At 39.0% G+C, this 12,159-nt stretch overlaps 1 protein-coding gene across 1 annotated transcript in view; it reads left to right on the top strand.

The window, feature by feature from the left end:
- Positions 1 to 12,159, top strand: part of NYAP2 (neuronal tyrosine-phosphorylated phosphoinositide-3-kinase adaptor 2) — a 288,785-nt gene that overhangs the window by 236,000 nt on the left and 40,626 nt on the right. The window contains exon 5 of the mRNA XM_061147893.1: positions 4,644 to 4,747. Coding sequence (XP_061003876.1) covers positions 4,644 to 4,747 — 104 coding nt within the window. The remainder of the gene's footprint in view (positions 1 to 4,643; positions 4,748 to 12,159) is intronic.

Genomic DNA, 12,159 nt, shown 5'->3' with positions numbered 1-12,159 from the left:
TGCCACCTCACTTTTATCTGGTTTTAGATCTTTACCAGAATTCCAGTATTCCCAAGGAGAATCACCAATTACTCCAGCATCAATAGTTTTACTATCTGATCCTTCAGATAACACTAGAATTTGGTCCATAGCTAAAGGATGCCAGGAGTCATTCAGTACTATATGAATGCTTGCTTAGAGGAATGCCCCTCATGGAGATGGAGAGAGAGAAGCATGTCTACTCACAGGATAGAGTTTTACATTTGATATTCTTTCTCCACAGCCACAAAGTGATCGCAGAAGTGATCAGATTTGTTTCATCTTTCAGCATCATAGTAACAGTGCCTGGGTCTGTGGGCCCCTGGGTCCTCAAGGATCTATACAAATGCTGCTGTTCAGTTATTAAGTCATGTCTGACCCTTTGTGACCCCATGGACTGCAGCATGCCAGGCTCCTCTGTCCTCCACTATCTCCCAGAGTTTACCCAAATCCATACCCATTAAATTGATAATACTATCTAACCTATCTCATCCTCTGCCACCCACTTCTTTTGCCTTCAGTCTTTCCCAGAATCAGGGTCTTTTCCAATGAGTTGGCTCTTTGCATCAGGTGGCCTAAGTATTGGAGTTTCAGCTTCAGCATCTACACTTCCAATGAATCTTTAGGGTTGATTTCCCTTGGGATTGGCTGGTTTGATCTCCTTCCTGTCCAAGGGACTCTCAAGAGTCTTCTCTAGCACCATAGTTCAAAAGCATCAATTCTTCAGTGCTCAGCCTTCTTTATGGTCCAACTCTCACATCCATACATGAGTACTGGAAAGACCATAGCTTTGACCATACAGACTTTTGTCATCAAAGTGATGTCTCTGCTTTTTAATATGTTAAGTTTGCCATAGCTTTCCTTTCAAGAAGCAAGTCTGTTTCAATTTCATGGCTGCAAATATGTGATACTTAAAAAAAATAGCAGCACCAAAATTCCAAATGAAACTGCCACATTAACATGAATGGATATTTAACTAAATCAATACAAAATGTAACATTAGGTCAATTTAATTAATTGTTAAGTTTAACATTAAAACAGTTTCATTACACCTGAAAATAAATTCCAGATTAGATTGTCTAATTCTATAAGGCTTCCTGAGTGTGCATGATTACTGTCTAGAAATCATAGCGAATCATGAATTAAATGGATTTTCACAGTCCAGAAATTTCAAAGCAAAATTATAAAAATGTATTCCAATTTTACATAATAAAATTTACATTTGATGTAGGATATGAGGGCATCGGATATGTTTGCTATGATGTGTGAGGGAAGCTTGAAAATAAAGCATTTGAAATCTGTGAAGGTTAAAGATTAGCATAGTCCTGGCAAAACTGTGCCTTTATTACTCAGGCATCAGTTTATCTCAAATAGCATATGTGTTATGGAAAAAAAAAAAAAAAGCCTTCTCCAGAAATGAAAGTAGAGTTGCAATCAGCATACCTTGGTGTATTAAATAAAAGGCCTTTCTGTGACCTCCATGTAGCACAAAGTCATCGATTAGAAACTTTCAGCAGTGTGATTGACTAAGGAAAATCATGATATGCCTCTGCCAGTAGAGAAAAATAGTGTACTGAAAAAATAAAACAAGATGGAGAAAAAATAAGTCTCCCCAGAATTTGACTGATCTTATTTCTTTGACGCTAGATGAAAGTGTTTTCTTTAGTGAAAAGGCACTAATCTCTTACTGCTGTGTACATCCAGAGGTTGAGGACAGTCATTTGTGTTTTCTTTCTGAAAGCAACGAGAACTCCAGTGCTAACACTCGTAGCTATGGATGCCTTGGGGATTCTCCTGTAACAACACCAAGGAACATAATCCTGAACAGAAATTAAATTCACCCTGAAGGGAAGATGAAAAATGATGGAGAAATTACCGTCCTTTAAAAATGCAATGAAAGATTGTATCCAATAAGAATACTAGTTCTTTCTTCCTAAGTAACAAATTCCAGTTGGCACTTCCTTAATAATATCGTAAGATGATGATGAATTACTAGCCTGGAAACATCACAGAATACTTGATGATAGTTTATTTTAAGGAGTTAAAGTTAATGTCTTCTTTCTCCTTCCTTCCTCCAGCCCTCCCACTTTCTCACCCTCACCTTCCTTCCTTCTTCCTTTTTTCCATTTTCCTCTTCCATTCTTTCTGTCTCTGTGTATCTCCCCCTCCTCATTCTTTCTTGTTTTTTTTTGTTTGTTTGTTTTTTTATACTTGACCTTCACTAAAATTGCACAAATAACATCAACTTTTACCTCTAGGTTTTTAGTAGTTTATTACACAAAGAGAGGTTTTTCCTTAGGTGTACAAAGAATAAGTAATTTCTAGCTCATAATGAATCTCTAAATGAAATGAGTTCTTTTTTTTTTAAGGGGAGGAAAGCCACATCTTAGATCTCTTTTGAGGCATATGTCTATTGTTTGTGGTCCTCTAAAGCCTTGGCAGTTTTTTATATTAACAGAGTTCAGGATGAAAACATATTGTTTTCAGTACTACAGATCCTAAGCCCCTCTGTTTAAGACTTAAAGTGCAGTGTATTTCCAAAGGTGAGTGAACTGGACAATTTAACTTCGATATCATAGCTCTAAGAGATTCAGTTATAAAAACAGTATCTTTTCTAGGATTTTTAAAACTTTTTCAGAACATTCTTTTGGCCAAAAAAAACCTTGGTGGATCCAAGATCATAATGGTTTGTTTCACCAACCTGGTCTCACAAACACCATAATAGATTACAAATGCATTTAAGTGAAGGACCAGGTGAAATGGAAAACAAGAGTGAAATGAGTACGCTAAAGATAAACCGAAAACTCACAATGAACAAAATTGTCCCTATGACATGATACCATTAAGCAACAATGGAGTGTGTATTTGTGTGTGTGTGTGTGTGTGTGTGTGTGTGTAAACACAGAAATGTGTTTATTGTCTGTATATGCGTGTGTGCATAATGAATGTATAAGTAATCATCTCAGCCTGTCCCTGCCACTGCAGGTGAAGTCATAACTCATATGAGCCACGCTGGGCTTGGACTTTAAAGCCACAGGTTGGCTGGCCAGTAAGGGAAGCCGCCATGTGTGATGACTGGTTAATGGCTAAATTGCAGTCCCTCAGGGGGCATGATCGGGACCACTGTCCAATGGGGGTAAGGCAAAGCCTTTCTGGGTCATGATGAAATTGGGAGTTTGCTTGGATTTTGGTAAGTCTCAGTTCTGTGCATTAGAGATATCAGCGCCTATGCTCGAAAGATGCTGATTAAGTCAGAGTCTGACTGGAAGCCTAGCAGGGGAAATTAATCCGTAGGTACGTTGGGTAATATGAAAGGCGTGGGATTGTGTCACTCATCGGATAATCTCTTCAACATACACTTTAAAGGAACCTCATAGGAAAAAATATTATTTGCTATCCTTTCCAAGGAAAAAAATATTGCTTAATTTTCTTCATGTACCTAAATGTGTTACTGCCATAAAGGGATATATAGAAACACTGGCTCATTATAAAAACATGTCAACCAGGATTCCAATAGATGCTTTACCTTTACTTTTATTTTATATGATGAAAGATGATTCTTTAAGACATGTAAGGACTTATGCATCCTGGGAAGTTAAATTCATTTATAAGTTAGAGAGATAGTCATTGTGTGGTACACTTAGATTTGAACGCTTATATTTTTAAGAGTAGGTGTGTAGGTACTAGAATCACCTGCACAGTACCCTCAAATATGTCTGAAAATTAGTGTCCTCTGTAGACCATACATTCTGCACTTCTTGGATGAAGGTAACTCTTTCCATCCCCCAAATTCTAATCTCCAGAGTATCCTGACAATGACCCAGGTGCCCAATCTAGGTTCCTTAAATAAAGGAAGAGTTAGGAGAAGACTTTTTAATTTTGAAAAATAATATTATTATGAAAGACTGCAAAGGTCTTAGAAGTATCTATAGACTTAAAAGCAAATGAGTTTAAATTAGGGAAATGATACGTTGAAAATATTGTATCGTGGAAATAGCCAGAACAAGACAACTTGAAAATCAAAAAGCTAGAAAATAGAAAAAGAAGGAAAGAATAAGAGAAAGAGGAAAAGATAAAATGAAAAGAGGGCAGGATAGAAGAAAAATTTGGAGAGGGTAGAAAGACATTTTAGGACATAGGAGAACCATGGACCAAAGCTGAAAATAAAGCACCAAAAATTGGCTTTTTTTCCCAATGGGATGTTGTGTTGGTCATTTAACCGTGTTCAATCTTTGCAGCCCCACGGACTGTAGCCCGCCAGGGTTCTCTGTCCATGAAATTCTCCATGCAAGAATACTGGAGTGGGTTGCCGTTCCCTTCTCCAGGGGATCTTCCCAGCCTAATCACTCTGTAGAAACTCATTGCAAATAGGGTAAAGAGCACAAGGGAACAAGGCCTTGAACTTAAATGATTTGTTCTTTATTCCCAGGAGCTGATCCTCATGAACAAATTTCGTTTTAGTCCGTTGTTATGAAATTGTTTCATCACTTGCCGATGATTAGCATACAGCAGAAGAATTCGGTGCATTAAAAGAACCTGCTGCAAAACCAAAAGGAAGTCTGAGAGCCGGTTCGTGGCTGCAGACTTTGCTCAGCTAACGCTGTGTCTTTCCTCCTTGTTCACAGAACCGAAAGTAAGCTGCAAACTGGGGCGGTCGGCATCCACATCAGGTGTGCCCCCTCCATCTGTTACCCCTCTCAGGCAAGCCGGTGACCTGCACCAGAGCCAGGTACCATCATCGTTAGCCAATCGTGATTGACTTCCTGTGATGCGACATGCCAAACGCTTTCCACCTCTGTCTGTCGTGTGTTGCTGTAACGACTTTTGCATCTGCTTTTATTTTTCTGTGTGTGTATGGGTGGGGGTCGGGATGAGCTGTGGCCGTCTGCATTTTCATCTAAAAAGGAGAGTCCTTCTTCCCTGTGATTGGTGCAACTTTCTTTGCTGTTTGTTATCAAATCGTTTTTGTCTCTGGTTCCCATCATTCTGTAATATAAATGTAAACTTGTACTCTATGTACTGGCTTAGTGGTTGTTTTTTTAAAATTCTTTTTCTCTTCTATGTTTTGTGTACTTTTATATTGTCTCTGAAAATTTATCAACATTTGATAAATTTATCAACTTTGTTTTATGTAGATTTCTTTTTAAATGTTTTGTCCACAACACTCGCGCAGATGTTGTCAATGAATTTGTACATATTGTTTAGTTCTTATCCTATGATACTGTAATATTTGTGGCCGTTTAACTTTTATTTTTATTTCGCTTGGAGCATGACTGTAAGATACAATGAATATTGATGTCCTTATAAATATTCCTATAACAAGTCATTTGGATTGAACATGGCAGCTAGTCTTATTTTCTTAGGTCATAAGGACAAACTGACCAATGACATAATCTAGATACTTACCAAAAACTGTAGACAGACAAGGCAATCTTTAAATAAATTACTTTCTCTCTTATACCAACAGTATCAGAAATATTCTCAGTAAGGGAATTTAAGTGTTTATGCATGGTAACTGAGATCTCTATTATCATTGGAGAAAAGAGCAAGAAATAAAGACATAAGCTACAATATCATTTAACCCTTTATAGTATAATATGTTGCTCTGATGTTCACTTGGTTACATGACTCTGTATGGGAAATTTAGTATGGGGAAAAAATCACTACACATAAATTCTCTACCTATAACTCATCCAATAGGAATGCAATACAATGACTTAATTTGTGAAGCTTAATTGTGGTTACTGTTAAATATTATTGGTGTTAAATAGGATAATGCCATCCTGGAGTGGTTTTTCTCTGCTTCTTAGCTTTAGTCTCCACTTTCACAAAACTCTCTGAAATTGTAAATTAAAAGACTAATAATGATATCTCCATGGGAACTGTCCATTACTGATTAGAAAATTACATATTCATCAATTATGTAAAATGTCAAGCTATTTTAAAAACATAACCAAGCAAACTAATTGCATTTTTTTCTAATGGAATACAGGGTGCTTTTTTAGTATTTTGGCCTCACTTAAGTAGTCACAGGATTTGATTTATGAATATATGCGATATCTACAAACCCAAGAGATGAGAGGTTTCTCTCAAGGGGGTGTCTCAAGTGCCACTTAGACTTTTTTGTGTCTTATTTAAAAGTTTAAATGCCTTTATAACTAAATGAATCCACCTCAAATGCTTTTTGGGTATAAAAGAAGTAGAAACAAGAAGACAATGAATAAATAAGTAAATAACACAATTAACCTCACTAAGATAAACTGCCATCTTAGTTGATTAAAACTATTGCAAAATATTACATTTATTGATTTTTAAAGCTTAAAATATTGGATCCAGACAGGAGAGAGCTTTAGTTAACTGGCAGAGGATTGCATCAATACAATCAATTTTCCAAGTGCTTATACCTTCGTATTACATGACTTTGGTGACATAGAGAGGCTTGTGGTCTTTGTTTTCTTTTGCTTTTTTCCCCTTATCATCTTTATAGCTGTTTCATCCTGAGCCCCTTCAGTTCTCAATGAAAGGGTTCTGGGGGGTAACTTCCAGGACAGAGACAAGGTACAGTCTTTGTGCCTTTGCTTCTCAGCTCTTCATTTATCTGATGGGATGTTCTTCATTCTTCAAAACACAGCAACCAGAGAAGGTCCCTCTTGATACTTGTATGCTGCACTTTTTCTTTCCAACCAGGAGAAATTCTGGCACACAGTCGTGTCGTAGATAGGCTGTCAGGACTGCAAATTAGAAGGCTGCCCTCTGTGACTTCCATGTCTTGTGAACAGATGTAGCATCCACCTCTTCCATACTCTGGAGCTAATGAGGTGAACATGGCTTAGAAGAACCCTGCTCTGCCTTCCTACAAATTGGAACTGCACTGAAGTTGAGTACTTTTTGAAGTCCCTCTTCTCACCTCATTCCCATGCTCTTGACTGAGATGTCCCCTTCAGTTACAACAAAGATGACCCTGTCCTTTGCTTAGTCACCCAAGTCCTTTGCTTCCACCCAAGGTGAGAGACGTTTAAACACATTTGGATATTCATACACAAATTAGGAGATGGAACACCTAGCACTGTCACACAAATAATTACCCTGGTCACTTTTTTTAAAGTGTTTTCCCAACACCAGAATTCCTGATAGTTTTTAAAACACAGAAAGATTAATAGAAGATGGATAGACTTCTTACTAGGACATTTTTGGAAGACCATGTGGTCTTGTACTTTCATCTTGTACTGTCAAGCAAACAAAAATAATCAGTGAGCCCTGAAATAATTCCAGTAGTGCTTATCGACTGATGAACCTGGCTTTAAGAAGGGATGGGACTTTTCTGCTCATAGAGAAGGAAGTGTGTGTGTGTGTGTGTGTGTGTGTGTGTGTGTGATTGTTAATACCTTACTTCTTTTCAGTTTTCTCAGTGCTGGTTTTTCACTTACCACTTCAGATCATCGTTAGAGCTTTCTGAGAAGGATTGCAGGAGGAGACAGAAGGGCCTAAAGTTACTCCAGCAGAGATGGGCAGAGGTGACCAAAAAGGATTGACCCTTAGCCCTGGGAGCCTAGACCAAAGATGATGGACCACCCTAAAGAATCTAGAGATAGTAGTGATTGACTGACCCACAGAGGAGTTTGTGTCCCTTGGTGATTGCCCTCCAAGGCCATTTATATAAAAAGTGGAGGTAGTGTTTGCTTGGTTTTGCAGTCTGTTTTGACTTCAGGTAGTAAAACAGACACAAGATTTGCAGAAATGTACTGGAACTTTAAAAAATGTTTAAAAGAGGAAACGGGAAACTCAGGAAAGAAACATGAGTTCCAAAGCATTTACAATTTTTACACAACAGATACTCTTTTCTGAAACTCAGAGAGATGAAAAATAGATCTTTTCTTTCTTAATTCACTCCTGAATAAATAGAGCAGTCATGGGACAATTAGGGAAAAGTGACATTTCCTTGGAATTTCATAGCAAGGCAGCCACATATTTTGGCATTTGTCATAAGGCAGATCTTTGGAAATTAGATTGAATTTCTGCAACTGCAATGACAAAGCTATTTTCTTTTCTTGTTGATAAAAGCAAAACTTTAGAAGTCATGTTTTGAACTTGGATATTATCACTTTCTCTTTTTCTTTCTTCTGTGGTGAAGTAGAAAGCCTGTGCTCAGAGGGAAGAAGCGTGAGCACTATTAGAGACAGCAGATTATATTCATATTATCCCTCCATCTCTGACCTGTGTCATCAGTGACCCCCATTTCATTGGAAATGGGTCACCTCCAGTCTTGCTGCTGAAGGTGAAGAAATAGAATAAGGAGCACGGCCATGAGAAAATCAGACTGTCTTTCAAGAAAGGAGCGGCTAGAGTGTGTCTTCAGACAAAAGCACCCACTGTCTTTGGAAAAATGTTCCTAAGAAATGTTTGTACTTTTTTTTTGGGAACAAAGGAGTTGAAAACCACATTCTCCATCACACACACACACACACTTGCAACACACTTACGCACACACATCCACAGACACTCTCACATACTCACACAATCACACACACACACACACACCCCACACACATACCCACTCACAAACATATGCCCTTGTTAAATTAACAACTCCCCACATCAAACCAGGGAGTCACAGAGCTAACAGTGACCTAAGTGTTGAACAGGGAACTCACTTTCTCTCTAAGGTTTATTGTTCCAAACTAGATCATCTCTGATTTTCCTTGATGTTGGGGAGAGGGTGACAAAAGGCCATCTGTCATTTCCTTTGGACATACAGTTTGAAATCTGGAGGTCCCGAATTTCCATGGAAATTTAAAACTCACCCCCCAAAGCTATTGTCTCTCGTTCTCTGGGCCCGTGTGGGATGAGAGCTGCCTTCTCACCCTCCAGTCAAGCCATTGCCCAGACCGGTTCCTGCTGCGTGCTTACAAGCTGTTATCCAGGCAAACAAGCCTGGTCCCTTTCAACTTGCCCCTTCAGGATCATTTCTCAAACGTTTATTTCTTTTCATGCAGTCCTCTGGACTCCCCCCAAGCTCCTAACATCTTCCTTGAGCTTGATGACCCTGCTGAGGCCTAATGAGTGCCTGCCCGGGTTGCTTGCTGAGCAGAATTCCTTTTCAGTTCCCATGGGCTGCGTGGCTGTGTCTGTCTGCCGGCATCTGGCCAGGTTTCTGAGATAATGGAAGATGAATGTGTTAGCGTCTACAGCAAGATGTGTGTCCATGTGTGTTTCTAGATATCACTCATGTCACAATTATTTTCTAGATACAGTAAAAAAAGAAAGAACCTAAATCACCCAAAGATAGAGATAAGGAATCAGTACCTATAAAAGACTAGGATTTAGGATTTAAGTAGATTCTGTAACAAGGACTTTGCCCAACTTAGTGTGTGACACTCAGTGGCTTGCGTTGACCTACTAAATACCTCTCTTGATAAATGTCTCTTTCTATATAGCCTTGAAAAAATGTGTTTCTCACACAATCCAATGTAATCTTTTCGTTTGGCCTTGAATACCTTCAGAGTCGTGGGATGTTTCTGCTGGTCCCACAGCCTCAGTGATGCTTTGCCTTAAAGCTTTGAGAAGACCCATGCTCTTTCTCAGACTGTGTGTGAGTTCTAGGCTTTCATTTAACTCTCAGACAATCAGCACATTTGCACACAGAACCTGCAGGAGCCTGGGGAGCATGAGGAAGACTAAAGACAAAGGAAGACTGAATGTAGTAACATAAACCCACAGCAAGGGCATAGCAAGGAATTCCAGTTTCACCTGCTCGGTGCCCACCCGCGTTTCTCAATAATGTGAACTTCAAGGGCATGTTCTTAGTTCATTGTCAGCTTGTGTGCATTGTATCAGATAGAAAAATGAAAACAAAGCTCTCGATTAACTGAAGTTAAAGTAGCCCACAATGTGAGAGCTGTGAGTTTTAGTTTTATTCGGGGACTTACTGAGATCTCTATCTGTGACTCTGAGGAACTACTCCAAAGAGGAAAACGGAGGGGCCAGCACACATGTGATTCTAGCAGAGGGGGACTTGCCATCTAGGAAACATCTCAGAAGAACGTTACTGCTAGTCCCAAAGAACGGATATCTCAGTTAATGATTTTAGTGCTTCGCTAGGAAAGTGAAGATGCAAGAATCCAGGTTCATAAAAAGTTTCTCTTTAAGTATTTATTTCTACGGGGTTGATTTGCCTGTTTTTCCGGGGCCTGGAGTATCTCATTCTGATCTTCACCCTGAAAGCAGTTCAGGGTGTGTTGCCGGTCAGCCGTGCCAGTGGCTAATGACGTCATCATTACATGGCAATACCCGAGGACGGGTGACATTCCCTGCTTCACAAGTTCTGAGAGGAGAACATTTTCAATCCTCCTTAGAATCCCTGTGTTGCCATTAGCATAAATGTGGCTTGCTTTGCCAAGACCAAAATTCCAGCCCTGGGTTCTGGAACATGTATGCTGTGAGATTTTCCCTGATCAGTTTCACATACACTGTTAAGTGCCCCCGTTGAGTAGTTAAGGTTTTGTGTGAGATGGGAGAAAGTGGTATTAGCAGAGAAAGGAACAGAATATGTGGGTGGAGAGCACGTGGCACCCCAACTTAAGCTGATGAAGGGGCCCTTTTTCTACCATCCCTTGCTCAGGTGTTGAACAAACTTTTCTTCTGTTTTTGAGACCCTGTAATTTTCCAGGTCCTATTAGACCTGAACTAAGAGAATGTTTACATTGCATTTGTACCTGTATACAGCTGGTTTGATTGTATGCTCAGGGATAACATCATAGTATAGAGATGGTAAAAAAAAAACAAAAACAAAAAAACAAGCAAAACAGAAACAGAACATACAATCAGGGGAAGCTGAACTCACTTCATTCTTTGCATATAGCTCCCCCACTGCAGAACCTCCTTCAGGCTATGCAGTCGAGTTTTAAATGACTCCTATTGTTTGTTTCATTCTGCATATAAGTTAACCTGACATTTATTTCCAAATATGTTAAAGCCTGATGGGAGGTGCTTGAAAAACCCCCCACTAAGTTTACCATGCAATGTTAACACCTTATTGGAGAAGCGTTTATCTGTACAAACTTCAAACTGTAAAATAAAATACCATCTTCACAAAGATTATGTTACAAAGAATTTATCGTTGTTTGTGATAATATTATTCACCAAAGAGACTGGATCTAAGCTTGTGAAAAGTGGAATAAATTCATGTGACAAATAGGAGTGTCAGTGGTTGTATTGATCTATTGCTGTGTATTATAGCATCATTGTATTAAAATAATGCAAGTGCCAAAAAGTAAACAAAGGCTTATGTGTGCCCTCGAAGTCTTGCCTGGTTGATTTATAAAAAATGGTAGGCTTTAGTGCTTTGTGGACCTCCGTAAATTAGTGTCATAAAGAAGATTTTGTCATTACCTTTCAGTAACAGACAAATCCAGTAATCTGTGTCATGAAATGTTGGCATGATTTAGCTTCCATTTTCATACACGTATTCAGAGGGCAGAAACTCAGATTGCTTTCTGCGATGGACCACAATCTGAATTGAGAAATTTCGACATATTATGAAAGAATTGTGTGCTTGTGTATATTTCACATGGCAGAATATTTAGGATCACTTTTTAAAGGCCAATTGTCTCAAGACCAGTCTCTCAATAACCCCAGTATTGAATAGTATCAAACTAAAGAAACCCATCCTTTTGCCCCGATTCCCCTCAGTAATCTTGCATTTACACCCTTGGCGCAGGAGGCAGAGTATAACAAAACAAGAGAATGTTCTCTGAGAAATCTTGAACAAATTGACAAGTTAGAGTGAGGAAAAGGAAAAATGAACTCTGAGAGTGCCTGCTACCTGACTTTGCCAAGATCCCCTTATCTGTGTGTGCCCTGCTCAGCATCAAAGTTGTTGCCATAAACCACCAGGGCTACAGGAAAAGATGTAAAGTTGCTTAGGTATATAATCTAGCATTCTTTAATCCATGGGAAGGATACAGGGATCTCTAGGGTTCTTAGATGAAGTCTGCATGATGAAAATTACGTTCCATTCATTGCCATTTCCGATGAGCTTCTTGTGTGCCAGGACAGTAATGAGAGCCTTCCTATATTGTTGAAGGTGTGCTTCAAACAGCCCCGCCCTGTGATCATCCCATTAATTACAAATGAGGATACTAA

This window comes from Dama dama, chromosome 8 (assembly GCF_033118175.1).
Source record: "Dama dama isolate Ldn47 chromosome 8, ASM3311817v1, whole genome shotgun sequence".
Taxonomy (NCBI): Eukaryota; Metazoa; Chordata; class Mammalia; order Artiodactyla; family Cervidae; genus Dama; species Dama dama.
This window is presented reverse-complemented; position numbering and strand designations above follow the sequence as displayed.